Here is an 18,403-nt window from a genome sequence, read left to right as displayed (position 1 = left end):
TAAACTGAAAAAGAAAACTTTTTTTTGGGATACACTTATGAGTCATTTTTAAAAAAATTGAATTGAACAAAACCCTTGATAAGCAAAGTGATATCCACCTCACAATTTTAATATTTTAAGATTATAATGTACTATAAATTAAATTAATGATATATACTTTTACATATACACTTTAAAGACATTCACTTTAGATTACCAAAAAAAAAATATGCATTCACTTTTAAAAAAAAGAAAAAGAAAAACTTTTTTCAAGGCCAAAAAATAACCTCCACAAACCCTGCAAATGCGTCGAGGAGAAATATCATAGTGCGGTGCCTAGTTCCCCAAATGGCATCTAAGGCTAGGGTGTAAATACATCGGATTAGATTTGGCTTTCGTCTTTCGCTTAAGTAGCTTAAGTCTGTATAAAATAATTTAGATCTGATTTGGTCTGTTAACTTTGTATAAGCCCCAATTATAAATCTGATATTGCCTATATTTAAAGGAGAAGAATATTGTGACAACCAAATTGTGTTACTACCAAGTGACTACCAATCAATCTCACCGTTAGATCAATTATGTTGATCCAACGGTTATATTTATTTCCATCTTTATATGGTCATGATTCCCTATATTTAAAGTGAAAGCATTAAATATGAAAAATCATAACCATACAAAGGTGAAAATAAATAAAAAGTATTAAATTTGGAGAATCATGACCATACAAAGATGGAAATAAATATAACCGTTAGATCAACATAATCGATCTAACGGTAAGATTGATTGGTAGTCACTTGGTAGTAACACAACTTAGTTGTCACAATATCCTTCCCCATATTTAAAAAACAAAAATCTTGACCTAGACTTGTTAGTCTATTTAAACATTCAATAATAAAAATAATATTATTTTATTATTTGAAATTTTTAAAATAATAATTTATTTATTTAATTTAAAATAAATAATATGATATAAACTAGACTGTAGGCTTATAAATCTAGCATATAAAAGAAATCCTATGACTTATTTTCTAAATATATTTCTTTTAGCCCGAACCTTTTATATTTGACTGTATATAATAATAGGCCAAATCTAACCTGATCTAAGTCGAATCGCAGACCCTACTAGGTCAGGCCTAAATGGGTCATCTAATGTACCACAAGAAACCAGTGTGTCACTTAGCGGCTTCCAAGTCCTAATTTTGCACTTTTTGATCCAACAACTCACTGTTGTCCTATCACTAGCAAGTACCTAATCCAATAATTGAGGCACGAAAGATATCCTATCCTAAAAAAAATGTAGATTCAGGTGGCGTGAAATATGATGTTAAGTCTAACACGGTAAGGGAAAATTGCATAAACTTTCCAGAATGAATTAAATATATGAAGTGAAGAAATGATGTCAAGCAAATAATGCAAAAATTGGCTTTAAGAATGTGTGTAAAAGTCAACCCTCCCAAGACTGCTGTGGTCAAAAATGAAAAATGACGACCACAAAAAATAATTGATACAAACCCCAATATCAAGATCATTATTATTAGCCTTGAAGATACTGGGAATGAGAAGCAGCAAGAAGGGCAGCACCAATTCCTGAACCATCATTGGAGTGCTCAATGATGATATTTTCTGAGACTTCTTCACCAAGCAATTCTTTAAGGGTATTCTCTAGGCACTTGCTATACTCGGTGTAATGCTCATACAATCCACCATCCATGGCTATCACACTCTTCTGACCCTCATTACCATCACTGACGGTGTCTTTTCCCAACTTCTTCAGGATACCTAAGATGCCAGCAGCAGAAAGACGAGCACCACGGGTAGCAACAATATTGCAGAGCTCAACAACCACTTTCCTCACTTCCAGTGAGGTATCAGATATCTAGTGTTGGAAAGGAGGACATAAGTTAAGTTTATATAAGTTTAAATGCCAGTGCAAGTGCAACCTTTAGAAGTTGGAATTCTCAACATGAATCACAAGTTTAAATAACTAGAACATTGAAGGTAATTGATATGTCAAGCTTGGACTCGAATTGTAAGCACATAGAGAACATCTCTATAACACTGTCACTTGAAATAGCTTTCAAAACATATAATTATAATTATACACATGCTATAAAAACCCTTCCGGGTATATCTTTTGTTGAGATATATAGTCCCACATTAGTTGTATGTCCAACTAATGTGGAATTTATAAGGCCTTGGGCACTCCTACCCTTTGAGCTAGCTTTTGGGGTGGTGTATCCCAAGGTTCTTTACATGGTATCAGAGCCTCGTATCCCAGGTTCAAACCTCACTGTCCTCCACTTTCTCCTGTGGAATTTCTTAGCACAGGTAGGCTGGGCCTGTTGCATTGTCCACTCTTCAAGCCCAATGGGCTCTTGTGTGAGGGGGCGTGTTGAGATATATAGTCCCACATTGGTTGTATGTCCAATTAATGTGGAGTTTATAAGGCCTTGGGCACTCCTACCCTTTGAGCTAGCTTTTGGGGTGGTGTATTCCAAGGTTCTTTACATCTTTATCCAAATAGAATAGAGAAATTTTATATACCTCGAAAATTTTCTTCAGTTTGCTTCCAACCACACTGAGATCAGCAGACGAGTCATGATGCATTGCAGAAATATCCGGTGTCCTGCACATCCAATGCTGACGGACATGATATAAATTTTTCGATGATAATACCAGTAATTATAAGAAGCACAGCAATCTTGGAATTTAAGATTATTATGAAATCATGAGCCAGTGTGAGCAGTATTAAAACATTAAGTATTTCACTATCCAAAAAAAAAACATTAAGTATTTCTGAAGGACTAACTATTGAATACTCAAAAGTTTTCACCATCTACTATCTTGTCTCCTGGCCAGTTAACTTAAAGGACAACCAGAGACACCAAAGAACTGCATCTAAAACATATAGCCATAAAACTTTTCCATACTGTCCCCTGCCAAAACCTCCCAACTAGATTAACAGAAAGTGTTTCAAATTCTAAGGACACATTGAAGAGTGAAGATTCACCAACAAACAACCAAGAATCCTACTCCACATGCAAGTCACTGAGTGGCAATGTAAAAAATTCGACCCCGCCCCCTATTTTTCATTATGATGGCTATGAAAACCTTATCAGATTTATGATTCCTTGCAAAGCTCTCCCCTTTACCACATAACCTATTTCTTTAAGAGAGGACAACAGCCAAAAGGATCCTTCTAAAGGCAGTAGAACAGAGCAAAAGAGTACTACCCTCTTCCAAAGAGAGGTCAGACTTCTTTGCTTCAATGTAAAATGTTTACCCCAAAGACAGCTATTTCAGACAGAATAAATAATGCGACGATAAAAATGTTTTTCCTCTATATTTGTCTTTTTGCTTGTTTTTCTTTCTTTTTCATGTTCTTTGGAACCAGAGAATCATATCTATATAGAAGCATAAAGGGGAAGCAACCCATGTACAAATTAATGGACTTATAATTGTAAACACAACATTCAACTTCATAGTGAACTATGAAGCAATCAACCAAGCAAGTTTTTGTTCAAATTCAACTGCTGACATAAACAGCAATTTTGAAAAATGATTTTCAGGGGGTGGGAGGGGTGGGGGGAGATAGTGATAAAACAGATAGAAAAATAATGAATAAACAAGATCACAATAACAGAGTGGCTAGTCAAAAGCCTAGCATTGTACCTTAATACGAATGTTACTTTCAATTTTGGAGGAACAGTGTCCCCAAAAAAGCAAGCTTCTTCAGCCATTTTGCATAGTACTCTACGAACAATATCTCCCAAGTACATGCCAGAAATTATCTTCTCAAAAATCTGAAGTATGGTTGAAATTTTCAGGAAAAAAAATTATATAACCTCATTATTTAAGGCAGATAAGATGGTACTTAGAAGTAACACAAACTCACCTGCTCGCCAGGGTTTAAACTCTCGGCATCTAATGCATAATCATACTCAGTTAGTGGAAGGTGTGAAGACCGGAAGTTTCCCCACTCCATGTTGATAACCTACAGTCATATCACACATTCAGAGAAGCTTCAATATTTATTCTACCATACATAAAATATAATCTGTAGCCATTGTAGACTACACACTCAGCCAAAGGAAAGTAAGATAGGAATTGCTCACCATTTCTCCAGATTTGGGCAAAAGACCATGCCATTTTGGTATTGCTTGAGCACGCTCCACGTAAGCTGCATTTGTACCAGTACCTAAAATTACGGCAGCAATAACATCGTTGTTTGTGTATCGACCTCCTGCTAATGTCCCAACTGTATCATTGACCTAGTGTAGATATAATATAAGTACAGACTTTACAGATCAAAAACATAATACCATGAAAAGTCATCTGCCTTGAGATCTATCAAAAACTCCAGAAGATTTAAAAGTCTTATCATTTTATGTCATGCAAAAGAATCAAAAACTTTAATTACCAGTGCTGTTATATGCAAATCAAGACCTTGTCTCTCAATGGCTTTTGTCAATTCTGCCACAACATCCCGGCCAACCTATTTGAACAACAATGAAACTATGTATAAATACAAAGGCAATAGAAAAGCAGTTTCTAGAGTATAAACCCATAATTCTCCAAAATTAATAGTTGCAATAGTAGTAACAAGTAAATATATAAGAACTTAAAGCTATTAATGACTATCTGCACCAAGTCTAAGCTACTTCCATATAAACCAGTTTAGCGGAATCATCTATGCTGTCTGCGAAAATATAAAGAGATACAGAAGATAAATGAAAAAGTTATCATACTGATTACTGACAAATTTAGATAAATGAGCTAACAATTTATATTTGTGATATTTAAATTAACACGAAAATAAATGTTGGGATCTCATGAACATATCCTCTTATTAAGTTGTGATGCAATTAAAAATTCAACGTTAGGGTTTGTAATTGGAGATGCAGGAATTAATCATCAGTAATTTATATCTCTGAAGTGCTATAATCCACAGACAAGGAGATAATCAATCTGAAAGAATGTAGAAGACATCAAAGCAATCAGGATTCAGGAATAACTGTATCATCAATGTTGAAGCCTTTCGTCCACTTGATAAGGTTCCCAGAAGCAATTGACGTTTGCATGACAGGAAAGGAAAAGGTAAAACCTAGCTCCCTCTGTCTACCAGGAGGAACTTGAAAATCCTGACTTTCTTGGGCAACAAATTTTGCAAGTTCTGCTGCAACGAAGTCAAAGAGTGCCTGAATCACAATTTTTTTAGATTGATCATATTTCTCATACGGCTTGCATCAAGCAATTAAGCATTGTTAGGAAAAATAGTGAACAACAATTGTGAGGCAAAAAGAGGAAATTGATGTTGATAGGGAAAAAAAGGACTTACATTTGATGACCCAACCATTAAATTAGAAGGAATTGACACCTCAGTAAATTCCTGACTAACAATACCACCATCCTTGCCTCCCAGTTGCACACGTAAAACGCGAAAATTAGTCCCTCCAAGGTCCAGTGCATAAAATAGTCCTTCCTCTTTCCTATGAAAAAGGGAGGAAAGCATAAGAGGGACCAGACAGTAAAATATTTGTTCACCATCTCTATGATTTCAAAACGTTCAAAAACACATATAAGGAAAGAAAAAGTACATTGACTTCAGAAAACTTTAGCTGTTGAAATATGAAATGTTACTGACATAATGCCCTTGCACAGCAATTTTCAGAGAATAAGCAATAAACCCCATAAATATGAATTCATGTGATTCTGTATCTAAAACCTGGCTAAAGAAAAACAATTACACCTTATTCGCTATAATTGTTGTTGCTTTGCAATTTTATAGCATTCTTGAATTGTGCTACTACAAAAAGTGAAACAGCACACACACAAAAATAAAGGATAGATTCAGTATGCTCATAGAGATTCCGACCAACCTATTTTAGTAAGACAAAGGCATATCCTTTGATATAATCAATCACACACCATAACATGAGTGACCAATGCAAAATACAACTTCCCTCTATTATAGAGATTGCATTTGAATAATCAATGAGATGGAATAGCTAGAGAATCATCCGAGCCTCAAAATCCATCAACCAAAAACGTAGTTATGAACAAACAAAATAAATCTACCACCCCAACAACAATTAACCAAGAAAAATGAAATTTTGATATTGGAAATGGATTTAGATTTGTTTTAGGACAACAACCCAAATAAACTGAAATCAATCAAATTAAAAAAAAAAAAAAAAAAAAACAAATGTATTAAGTCCATAAGATCAAGGTGGATTGGATCAAATGCAAGATCAAGGAAAGAGAATTGAAAAATGCAATACCCAGTTGGAAGATTATCAACGTAAGTGATGAGCATCTTGAGCTTGCTACCACCTTCAGAAGCAAGACCCGCATGCATCTCCACCGTCATTGCATCCGCAACCTGATTCAGCTTCCATGCGGGTGTCGCACATTTCTCCTCCAACTCCTTCAATATCGACATTGCTTTTCCCCACCGTCTCGATTTCTTCATATACCTCTGCACCACCAGCGCAGCCACCGCGCACGCCGTCGCGGCGCCGATCACCGTCGCAGCCACCACCACCTTCCCCATCCTCTGTTTACGTGATTAAATTCTTATACACAACAATCCAAATTTACCAAGTGTCTTGTTTTTCTCACGTTTTTATGTTTATTTATATATATACAGAGAGAGATGTATATAAGAGAGTTAATAACCTCGTGTTGCTAAAGTCTTATCTCATTTGAGATATAAACACGTGGTTATTTTTTTTTATAAAAAGTGAATATTTCTGTGACACCAGACAAGATATATTCAATAACACGAAAAAATATTTTCCCTCTATATAAACACAAAAAATAAAATTAAAGAATATTTTGAAATGAAATTAATTTAAATCTGAGATTTTGAATATCGCGGTTAATTAGGAAATGGACAAACGAATTTAATGTAATAATTAATTAATTATTATTTACTGAAAATAAATAATTAATTAATTAATTATTATTTTGAAATGATTGTGGGTCTTACACGTGTAAACGTTAAATTTGGTTTGGAGGAAAGACAATGACAATAAATTTGGTTTGGAGGAAAGACAATAACATTGTCCGCACTCGGCACACGAACCTCTTCCTTTGTCTCCTTATGTTATGTTAGAATTGATTTTCACTTTTACCTTCGGCAGCTGTAGCCTGTAATGTAAGTAAAAACTAATGTGAATCAAAATTAGGTAATTAATATAAGGGAAAAAAAAAATTATGTTGTAGGAGAGTTCTCTTCTCATGTTAGTGAAAGTTCATTTTGCGTGCAATAAATTTTTTTGTTTTCTTTATTTTTTATGTGTCGGCCCCACCATATATTTGAGTGTGTTGGAGATTTCCTCCTCTCCAATAACATGAGAAAAACATTGCCCTTAATATAAATTTAAAAATTATTTATAGATAAAGAATTTCTTCGAGATAAATTATCTCCGATGATCCTAAAACGATATCGTTTTGTGATAAAAATCAAAGTAGTGATATAATTATCATTTATTACAAGGTTTTATTAGTCTTTGTAATTATAATTTTTTAATCTTACAACACAAAATAATGCCGTTTTAAGTTCACTGGAAATAACTTTATCTCCTGAAGAAATACTTTTCCTATTATTTATTCAATTAATACGTATTTGAAATTATTATTTTTTGAAAAGTATTTAAAATAATAAATAAATTTTCAATGTGATTTTAAAAATTCTTATAATTTTTAAGATATTAAACTTAATATAATAATTTAAATTATTTTTTTCATAATAAAAAAATTCTTTTGTCAACTCGTTATTGATTATAATAAATTTATTCTTATTAATTTTGATTTGATAATTTATTTTTTTAATTTTTTAGAGAAAAGAATTTAAATATTGATTAAACAAAAAATTGAATTATTTTGCTAAAAATTAAAAAAATAAGAACATTGAAGATAATAAATTTATTGCCATTAATTACGATTTCATATTTTTTTTTTTTCATTTTCATCAAAACAATCTAAAGTATTTTCCTAAAAATTGAAAAAAAATTCAATTATCAAAACGTGATTGATGATAATATTTTGTAATAATTTATTATCATCAATTACGATTTGATAATTATTTTTTTATTTTCATAAAAAAATAGGAATTATTTTCATAAAAAAATAGGAATTATTTTCTTAAAAAAATTAATTATCAAATTGTTATTGATGATCACAAATCTATCATCATTAATATTGATTTGATTATAATTTTTTTTATTTCTGTTAAAGAAATTCAAATATTGACTAAACAACAATTTGAATTATTTAATCAAGAAAAAAAATCAGCTATTAAATTATGATTGATGATAATTTTATGATTTCATAACTATTTTTTTCATTTTTGTCGAAAACAATCTGAATTATTTAACCAAAAATGGAAAAAGAATCATTTATTAAATTGTAATTGATTACAATAAATTTCAGGTTTTTAAATATAAAACCCCAATGTTTTGTCATGAATCTCATGATACAATCTAATTAGTTGCGCATAGAGTGTGCGCAATTCACCTAACTACGACGCAACTGGTTGCACTTCCCTCCATACACAACATGTTGTATTATTTTGAAGAAGAAAAAATCAAATCTACATTGGATAACTTGTTTTGAAATTTACGTTATTAATTTCATTTTACCACTAATGGGACTTTTGTTGATGTTCCTAAGGATATTTAATCCTATTTTAAAAATAAGATTGTACTCCGTGCATTTTGTGTGTCTATTTCGAAGAACAGTCACCCTTTTGTCATGTTTTTAAAAAAAAATTACTCAACTGTAATGTGAACAATAAGTTTTTTCAAAATATCAAGCATACAAATTCGCTACAACAAATAACAAACTTTGTTTACTGATGTAGCACTCTTCTAGTACCTAGTTTGCTATTAATAATAGCAAACTACGTGATAAAAAATGTCTGTCTATTCTGAACACTTTTAGGATACGTGAGAGACATTTAAAATACAACGATAAACAAATTTGCTATCCTATACAGCGAAGTAATTCTAACACTTTTTTTTTATCCTATATCAATCATGCTCCCTTTGATGTGAGTCACTTGATCTAGTAGTAGTGGCCAGAATCAGTGCCTATGCTAACTCTATGGATAGGAGCTTATTACTTATTAGCTACTACCCTTAACCGTTGGTCTATAGGTTACTAACTATTTCTGCTTGTCTATAACCTTTTAGGATCCAATAATATTATATATATCTCAATATTTTTTCTTTTATTAATGAGAAAATATATGTCTTTTAGGTTTTGTTCATTTTTAATATAATTTTTTCAACTAAATTTTTACACTTATTATTATGTAATAAATAATCTCCATCATTGTAAGATTGTCAACTCATTAACTGAATATGAGTGATTTTTTGGGCAATAAGTATTGTTTATGTGTTTTTTGTAAATTGTTCTGTAAATTTTTTTGTAAATACTCAAAAGATTCATCTTTATTTTTTATTTTAAAATATTAAATAAATATTTAAATTAATAATATTAATAAAAAAGTTCGCTATCAACACTTATTAATTTAATATTTTTTATTTTAAAAAAACACTCATATTCTATTAATGAGTCGACAATCTTACAACGACGGAGATTATTTAATACATAATAATAAGTGTAAAATTTTAGTTGAAAAAAAATTATATTAAAAATGAACAAAACCTAAAAGACAAATATTTTTAAATCAATCTTTTCATTAATAAAAGCAAAAATATTGAGATATATATAATATGGAAAATATTATTCACCTTGCACATGAGATATCATCTCTCATTTTCTCTTACTTCAATTTTTGTATACCTCTTTTTCTTTTTTTTCTTTTTTAATGATGAGACCTACCTATTTTTTCTCTACAATATAAGATAACTATATTATGTTAAATGAGACTAACAAAATCCATATAATATTAGTGAATCCTAAAAGATTATAGACAAGCTAAAATAGGTGGGCAGGTGGGAACCTATAGACCAATGGTTAAGGGCAGTGGCTAATAAATAATAAGCTCCTATCCATAGAGCTAACAGGTACTGATTCTGGTTACTACTGCTGGATCATGTGACTCGCTTAAAAGGGGAGCATGGCTGATATAGGATAGAAAAAGGAAAAAAGTGTTGGACTTAGTTCGCTGTGTATGATAGCGAAACTTGTGCAGAATTTCTCAAATGTCTTAAAATTATTCAGAATAGACTGATATTTTTTTATCACGTAATTCACTATTAACAGTAGTAAACTAGATACCAAAAGAGTGCAACTCAATAAACAAAATTCTGCCACTAGTGTAACAAATTTTATTATTCATAGCACTTTGAAAACATATTATTATTCATGTGTCAATTGGGTAAAAAAATTTTGGAAAACGTGACAAAAGGGTCACCATTCCTATTTCAATATACCAGTTCGCTGAACGAGTGGATTTGATTTAGATTAGAATGATGGATATCTGCTGCAAAATAGTATTATACTATTGTATCTCTGCACAAAAATAAATATACATTACAGATATTTAGGTGACTTCATTAAAAGCATCAATACGTGAAAGGATTTAGGTAAGGTCATTAAAAAAAAGTATATCAGATCTTACTACCGAACACGAATTCCCTTTGGAAACAAATAAGATTTTATTCTAGGAAATGGTGCGGGTGCGACAATACAAAAACACTTGAAAAAGTTGGTATAAAGGATTTCTCCAAGATAAATTATTTATGGTAAACCAAAAATAATATTTTACGCAAGAATCAAAGTATTTTTATAATTTTAATTTATTATAAGATTATATTAATTTTTATTATTATAATTTTTTAAGCTTACAACTACAAAACAACAATGTTTTAGACTCACTGAAAATAACTTTATTTCCAGTGACTGAAAAATATTTTTTCCATAATTTTTGTTAATCATTATTAATAAATATGACTCAATAAATTATAACTATTAAATTAACGAAAATCAACAATTAAAATTTAATAATAAAATATAGTAAAAAATAATAATAAGTATAACTTTCCCTATATAAAATATGGCAAATTTATATATATTTTTTGTTAATATATTATTCTTATTTCATTTAAAGCAGTAACCAACAAAGCCATCATCTTACTTTAAAAAGTTATAATCGATTTAAAAAAACAAAATAAGTGAGTGAGAAACATCACAAAATTCACGTATGGGATTGAAAATGTGATGATTTGCGCAAATTTCTTCCACTACAAGCAAGTCCAGTTTAGTTTGCATGTATCAACCACGTAAATAACCAATCACTGGAACATGTTTAACTGGAATATTGTCTAATTGTTCAGCAGGCCAAGATTAGTATAAAACAGTATGCTAGGACAAAGCAAGAAATATAGATAAGGTTGAGATAGTAGCATATCATTGCCAAGTTCATATGCAAACCTCTTGGAGGCAGTACAAAAATTCATTATAGGGCTCAACTACACTAGCCAACACCCTCATCTCTCTCTCTCTCTCTCACTATCTCTAAAAAGTAAAAAGCAAAGCACAACCAAAGCCTTTAAAGTATGCCTACTAAGTTTAGGGAGAATTCTAACATACTCCAATGAAGTTAGTTTGGAGTGATCATGGACACCACAATGCACAAAAATTACCAACTGTACAAATGACATAAGTTCCAGCCACAGCTCTTCAGATTAATATGCCAGTCGAGGAACAAGCAAGCCTGAAAAGATTAGCGAAATGAAAGCCAGCCATTTAAATTAGTACTTACCGGAATTGCTGGCTTTCTCCACTGCACAATATGTTCATTTAAAAACATTGCCATCTAATCCTACACACAGATCTCTCACACTGTCGATGCTAGACTCAATCTCCTGTGAAATATCAAAGCACAAGAAACAGTATAAAGACAAAATACAGACAGACAAGATGCAAAAGCAATAATTATTAAACATTGAACATGCCTTATCACCGGCTTCTGCACAGCTTCTGAGTGACCTCGTCCCTTGGAATTAAGAACCATCCCTAGCATTGCGTTTGGCTTCACAATAAACCCCAGAAAACAAAAAAGACAGGTAAATTGGTCAATATACAACATTGTCCATAACAAGCTAACCAAAGAAAAAAAAATTAATTGGAACAATATAACAGTAGATGTGCAAAGAAGTAAAAGGAAAATTAGAGTTTGGAAAGGAATTAAAAGCCAAAACCTCCAACTGTTCCTGTAGCTCATATTGTAATACTTCATTTCCATGTGCCACCGTATTTTCCACAAGGGTGACAGAATCTGTCCCACAAGTGCTATCCTCAACATAAGCTGTCACTGATACAGATCCAACATCTTCAGGAGAACCACCATCACTTGTAACAGATGTAATCCCACTAGAATTCGAGGCACATTCAGGTTCAGGTTCAGGAGACTCAGTTCTATCCAACTCATCTTGCCCACTGGTTGACAAACGAATGCTCTCCACATTTCGCAACTCTTGACTATTAGACACAGAATCAACAGACAAACCACCAGAATCCAGGCATAAGTTGTGTCTTGCCAAGCTATCCACAGGAGGACTGGTACATTGTTTTTTCAGTGCAACATCCTGCTTCACAGCCACCTCGTCATGGTACTTCCTCTTATTATTTCTCTCACTATGTTCAGTCCGAGAAACCTCATCTTCATGAAATGATTTATGAGGATTCTCCAGTTCCGCATCTTGCCCACTGGTTGACAAACGAATGCTCTCCACATTTCGCAACTCTTGACTATTAGACACAGAATCAACAGACAAATCACCAGAATCCAGGCATAAGTTGCGTCTTGCCAAGCTATCCACAGGAGGACTGGTACATTGCTTTTTCAGTGCAACATCCTGCTTCACACCCACCTCGTCATGGTACTTCCTATTATTATTTCTCTCACTATGTTCAGTCTGAGAAACCTCATCTTCATGAAATGATTTATGAGGATTCTCCAGTTGCGCATCTTGCCCACTGGTTGACAAACGAATGCTCTCCACATTTCGCGACTCTTGACTATTAGACACAGAATCAACAGACAAACCACCAGAATCCAGGCATAAGTTGCGTCTTGCCAAGGTATCCACAGGAGGACTGGTACATTGCTTTTTCAGTGCAACATCCTGCTTCACACCCACCTTGTCATGGTACTTCCTCTTATTATTTCTCTCACGATGTTCAGTCCGAGAAACCTCATCTTCATGAAATGATTTATGAGGATTCTCCAGTTGCGTTGTAGGCCTCAATGGTCGAGATCGTTTATAACCACCAGGAAACACATAGCATGGGATTTGCCTTCTACGGACATGAGAAACATAAATGTGCATCCCCGGTTTCCAAAAGATGTACCTATTAACAGAATGCCTAAATTCTTCCACAGCCCCTCGTATATCAAATTGCTGGCCTTCTTGAGCAATATCCCCCTGCTTCCTCTGCAAGCCCATGAAGAAAGCACAGTGTGCACAACGCCTTGAAGTATCCATATACTCAATAGGATTGGGATGGCACTGCAACTTCCCAAAAGTGTTACGCTCAATCTGACCACAGAATCCAAATCCAATCAATGAGACTAAAAAATCAAGTTGATATCCAACCTTGCAAATTGAATAATGTAACAACCTTCAAACTTATCCTAAATTCACAACAATAAATAAAAGAGCATACCATCAAAGTCAGCTGCCGAAGGCGTGATTCCACCCAACCTTTCCAAGCGCGCAAGTCATCAACATCAGCAGCAACTATGTCAACTTGCAAGTAGTTTTTGTAGCTTTCAAAGAAAATGTATGGCTCAAACAAAGCACTCCAACAGACTTTATTCAGTTCTATTTCCTGGATTTGTTCCACAAAAGCAAAGGCATAAATTATTTGTAGCAAAGAGGTATTAGTATCGAAAATATTTACAGCAAACTCAAAAGGAGAGTAATCATTACCCCACAGATCCGGTTGCCATATTGAAACTGCTCCATCATAACACGAAGTGTGCTTGTACAAACATTATAACTAGAGTTCATACATGGATAGGCAGGAGTAATTATCGGCATATGATGGGTTCGGTCACGAGGATTTTTACGAGGATCCCACACAGGAAACCCAAGCTGATTCTCCTCTATTGGGCATAACATGACAGGATTAGGCCACCGCCACTGTGTATACACCCTAAAGAATCGAGAGACAAGCATGCTTGGAACTGCATTCGGATACCACTGGCACACTCGAGCTACAAGAAGTGCCAAGTTAACGCCACCCAAAAATCCTGTCACCTGAAAATAAAAATACAAAAAATAACAGTTATGTTTATAAAGTATAAACAACTAGCAATTAACAATATTGGTGGAGATTCAAAGCAAACAAATGACTTAACATGATTAGTAAGAGGGAAAAAAATAAATATCACTCACATTGGAATAAACACCTCGCCTTTTGGCCCAAAACTTCAAGCATCGAAGTGTTGCTCGGAAGTGCTACAATCCAAACAAAAAACAGTTGAATATAAACATTTATGGGACACAAAAAATAATAAGAAATGGTTGATTTAACACAATAAAAAACAACCCACAAAAAATTTACCTCAACATTTGGAACAAGCTTTAGAATTTGATCTGCAACCCTGCATCCATTCAAACTTCGAACAGTAGGCTCATCAACATTGTGCAGAACAGACACATCAGATATATCCAAGTCCTGTTCATAAATGGGAAAACAAAACAGTTTCCAAACTATATCACACAAAACCTGAAAGAACCCTCAAGATACAGGTTACCAGCACAAAGAAAATATTAAAATCTAACTTCTTTGACAATTCGACCTCCTAATAACATCCAGACCAACACAATATAAAGCACATTTGAACAGTAGCATTCCACAACACATGTGTTCAATCTGTACATTAAGACCAATACTGAAAATCTACAAACATGTTTCAGCAGTAAAAGATTCATTTCAAAATAAAATGAAGGATCAAAAGCCCATTCTAAAATTCGCATAGCCCAAATTCATAATCTAATAAGCAAAGACATTGATTAGAACAAAAGTATGCTTGGATCCTTCTTCTAGAAGAATCTTTTGAATAAGGAATATGTAGAAAATGAAAATTATTTCACTTACGTCAGGTACAATTAAGCAAGAAATACTTGCATATAGTAGGTCAATTGATATTCCATCAAACTTAAATTTCATAACTGGGACATGAGCATCCGGAACTGGTTGCAGTTCTGTAACTTCATCCATGTTAGCTAGGATGTCATGCAAAGTGTAGAAAAAATCCTCCTGATTAAGAAATAAGTAAGATTAGACATGAAAATTAAGAATGATTTTGATGAAGAACACATTCAAAAGTTATTTGCATTCTCAAACTACCTCCCGGTTCACATAGGATGGCCCAATACATAAAGTGTCTAAGTCAGCCCCAGGACCATGAACCTGCGTCATAAAAAATTCAAAGAAGAAAGGCTTATTTAATCCATAAATAAAAAAACGGATGCAGCAAATTACATGCAAAACTTGACTGAAGACTAAAAACAAAGTTTAATACAATGTTACATGGATAATGATTAATGATATGGTTTCCGTGGTACGGGACTTTTTCCGGAACACGAAACTGACGGGTAGACTTCATCCAATTGCTATTTAGGATCGAATTTCATTTAAAATTGGATCACTATGCATGAACTTCAAACTATTATTGCATGGTAAAAAAATTAATAGGCCCAATTGTTCCATTTTAGAAAACTAAGCATGGCCCATAATATCTTTTTTTATTATTTTTTCCATATTTTTTGAAGTATATTTTTGACTCACTAACTTAAATGTAAGCTTCAATCTCCAAGTTGTTTTTTCTACAGTGTGAATGTGCTGACCAAATTTAAAACATTAAATCCTAAAGCCCTATTAATTCTCTACCTTAGGCTATATTTAAAAAAAAAATTAAAAATTAAAAAAAAAAAAAGAAGAAAGAACCTACATGAAACTAAATGTTTCGTATAATTGGGTTTTCATCTTATTTTATTAGCCAGGGACTCTGTCTCCGCTTTCTGTCATATTTGCAACTGGGTGCACCTTGTCTCCCTCTTTCCGTCATCTATGCACAACTGGCAACCATGGGAGGTTTTTGCATTCATTGTAACGTCCACAAATACTATTGTGCTTGGTTTCAATTCTATTATGTTTAAGTTTGGAACCAGGACACAAAGGACCCAAGTTTGGTAAATGTTTGTTGGGGAATGCTTGTTCTGAATGAGGTAAGATATCAAAAGCCCCCATACATTCCGTTGTACACTAGGCAAGATTATCATATTCACAAAACAGTGGAGAAAGATCCATTAAGTACATTGTTTAATTTACCAACAATAAATAAATAAATGAAGGAGAGCATGTCAAGCAAGGAGAGAAGGAAACTCACACCAAGCCGATAAGAACCAAAAGTGAATATGAGAGCATTGGCATCTTCCACCATTTGATCAGTGTATCCTCTTAGGCGGGTAAGTTGCTTCACCCAACCTTTTACTACCTGAAATAAAGAAAACAAATTATAAGCAACGACAATTACCCTGAAGGCTATGGATCCGGGATAAAATAAATCACTTCCCCAAGTTATACTAAAACAGGATAAAGTAACAAAATAGCTTCAACAAATGATAAAAGGTAAATAGCAAATATTGAATCACTACAATAATAAATATTACCAGCAGGATAAAGCAACAAAATATCTTTCATAAATGATAAGTAATAATAACCAAGCATTTAAACACTCCAGGGATAATTATCACCAGCATGCAATAGCAATGAGACTAAGCTCCCCCCAATGCCAAAAATGAACATCCATGCTGATCAATTAAAACATATAGTTCCATATTTACCCATACAACTCTTAGTTTCATCATCTTCAATATTGGTATCTTAAAAAATCTGTTTTCGTCAAATAATTATATTGATTGAGCAATGCCAAAAAATCTGTCATTATAACGAAGAATAATCAAAACAGAACTTCCTCTCTTTCTACCTGTCCAAGTCGGTGAAGGACCTCTTCTCTCTTGGCAGCTTCCTCTTTGCTCTCGTAAAGCCCTGAATCAACGAGAAACTTGCACACCCAGCAAATAATTTTTCAGTCAAGTTAATTAATAAACCGCTGACAACGAAAGGGCATACCGCATGTATATATTAAGAATATAGTATAAGACTTATCATTCACTAACTCCGTAACTACCAATTACCTTGATTCTTTGTGTCAAATCTTGTAAAAATTGAACAGTGTTAAGAACATAGTCGAAAATTTATTACCTTGATTTTGTGTAAAATCTTGTAAAAAATGAACAGTGTTGAGAATATAGACTTTTAGTTACTTAGATTTTTTGTCAAATCTTCTAAAAATTGAACAACAATAGTCAGTTGAATATCATTAGAATACTAAATAATTTTGGACTAATGTAATATTTAATAATCATGATATATTGGTAAGATCTTTCAATCCACAATCTATCAATAAATTTTGATATAAAATTATAAGAGTGATAATAAATTAACCTATTCCTCCTTGTGTGTGTACATATATATAAAGCAATGAAGCAAACCTTCTCTAACTCCAGAGTCCTTTGCAGATCAGCAACCATCGGGCCAGCCATTGATATGGGCTTCGTAACACCATAATGTTTCGGCGGCGCCTGAGAAGGTTTCGACGAAGCTCCCAATCCTTCAGAGCTCCCCATGATCTCACCACCCAAAAATTCAAAAGAATGAACCTTTTTTTATTTTTCTTTTTTTTCTAATAATAATAGCCTCAAATAAATCGAACCCCAGAAAACACAATTTTAAGAAAGAAAGAAAAAAGGAACGGATCGAGAATTCAGAGGCAACCCATAATGGGGAATCGAATTGGACAGGAAATTGGAACCCTAAAACGCAGGAAACAGAAAAGCGGATGAAAAAAAAATCGGAAGCGTTGCAATTAAAACGAGGAATTAGAAGCCCTAGATCCCAACAACGAAAACAAAATAAAAAGGAGGGAAAAATCAGAGGGGAGAATGGAAGGTTGGGGCTAAATCGGATCTGAAAGGTTAAAGAAACGAGAAGAGGAAGAAGAGGAAGACTTCGGGGAGAGATAGAGAGAGACAACGGTGCGGGTGAGCTCAGCACAGAGGGGAGAAAAAAAGAGAGAGAAAGCGCGGTGAACGCAATAGTGGGGTTAACGCGTCCTTGGATTTTTTCTGGGATATTTTGTTATTGTGTATTTATATAGGGAAAAATAAACCTGATAATGTAAGAAAATATGGGCCTCGTTACTGAGATCTATAAGGTCCGATAATATAAGCTTATATTATACGTTATGATATTTTTAGTTGTTTTGTGTGACCATTGTATAGTATAAGCTTATACAGCAGGACCCCTTTATATATCAAAATGATGTATAACTTAATCCGGCTTAGGAGTGGTGGATTAGGCCTGATAAGGA

At 33.3% G+C, this 18,403-nt stretch overlaps 2 protein-coding genes across 3 annotated transcripts; both read right to left on the bottom strand.

The window, feature by feature from the left end:
• Positions 1 to 1,513: 1,513 nt before the first annotated feature.
• Positions 1,514 to 6,532, bottom strand: LOC133302590 (hexokinase-1-like). Its single transcript, XM_061502396.1, has 9 exons — positions 6,261 to 6,532; positions 5,318 to 5,468; positions 4,995 to 5,177; positions 4,400 to 4,474; positions 4,095 to 4,250; positions 3,875 to 3,973; positions 3,652 to 3,782; positions 2,524 to 2,605; positions 1,514 to 1,855 (listed from the first exon to the last, which is right to left on the bottom strand). Exons 1-9 carry the CDS (start codon positions 6,530 to 6,532, stop codon positions 1,514 to 1,516), a joined length of 1,491 nt encoding a protein of 496 aa, XP_061358380.1.
• Positions 6,533 to 11,318: 4,786 nt separating this feature from the next.
• On the bottom strand, positions 11,319 to 18,137 carry LOC133302589 (nuclear poly(A) polymerase 4-like). Of its 2 annotated transcripts, XM_061502395.1 has the most exons (12): positions 17,526 to 18,137; positions 16,958 to 17,035; positions 16,358 to 16,465; positions 15,316 to 15,378; positions 15,064 to 15,225; positions 14,527 to 14,640; positions 14,358 to 14,420; positions 13,890 to 14,219; positions 13,624 to 13,788; positions 12,156 to 13,496; positions 11,910 to 11,986; positions 11,319 to 11,819 (listed from the first exon to the last, which is right to left on the bottom strand). In XM_061502395.1, exons 1-12 carry the CDS (start codon positions 17,658 to 17,660, stop codon positions 11,792 to 11,794), a joined length of 2,664 nt encoding a protein of 887 aa, XP_061358379.1. In that variant the 5' UTR covers positions 17,661 to 18,137; the 3' UTR covers positions 11,319 to 11,791. The 2 variants fall into 2 exon arrangements, with proteins under 2 accessions (XP_061358379.1, XP_061358378.1); XM_061502394.1 differs by having other exon boundaries at positions 11,319 to 11,986.
• Positions 18,138 to 18,403: the final 266 nt, after the last annotated feature.

Source organism: Gastrolobium bilobum, unplaced genomic scaffold (assembly GCF_033153095.1).
Source record: "Gastrolobium bilobum isolate Gb01-03AN ecotype WA unplaced genomic scaffold, APGP_CSIRO_Gbil_v1 utg6257, whole genome shotgun sequence".
NCBI lineage: Eukaryota > Viridiplantae > Streptophyta > Magnoliopsida > Fabales > Fabaceae > Gastrolobium > Gastrolobium bilobum.
This window is presented reverse-complemented; position numbering and strand designations above follow the sequence as displayed.

What these genes read in the sequence shown, in the direction of transcription:
- LOC133302590 (XM_061502396.1), bottom strand. Translation starts at nt 6,532, where the DNA reads ATGGGGAAGGTGGTGGTGGCTGCGACGGTGATCGGCGCCGCGACGGCG. An exon ending in ATTTGCATATAACAGCACTG is followed by an intron (nt 4,251 to 4,399) that starts GTAATTAAAGTT and finishes TATCTACACTAG; the next exon opens with GTCAATGATACAGTTGGGAC. An exon ending in GTTTAAACCCTGGCGAGCAG is followed by an intron (nt 3,783 to 3,874) that starts GTGAGTTTGTGT and finishes ACCATACTTCAG; the next exon opens with ATTTTTGAGAAGATAATTTC.
- LOC133302589 (XM_061502394.1), bottom strand. Translation starts at nt 17,660, where the DNA reads ATGGGGAGCTCTGAAGGATTGGGAGCTTCGTCGAAACCTTCTCAGGCG. An exon ending in CATCCTATGTGAACCGGGAG is followed by an intron (nt 15,226 to 15,315) that starts GTAGTTTGAGAA and finishes TTTCTTAATCAG; the next exon opens with GAGGATTTTTTCTACACTTT. An exon ending in AGCTTGTTCCAAATGTTGAG is followed by an intron (nt 14,421 to 14,526) that starts GTAAATTTTTTG and finishes TTTGGATTGTAG; the next exon opens with CACTTCCGAGCAACACTTCG.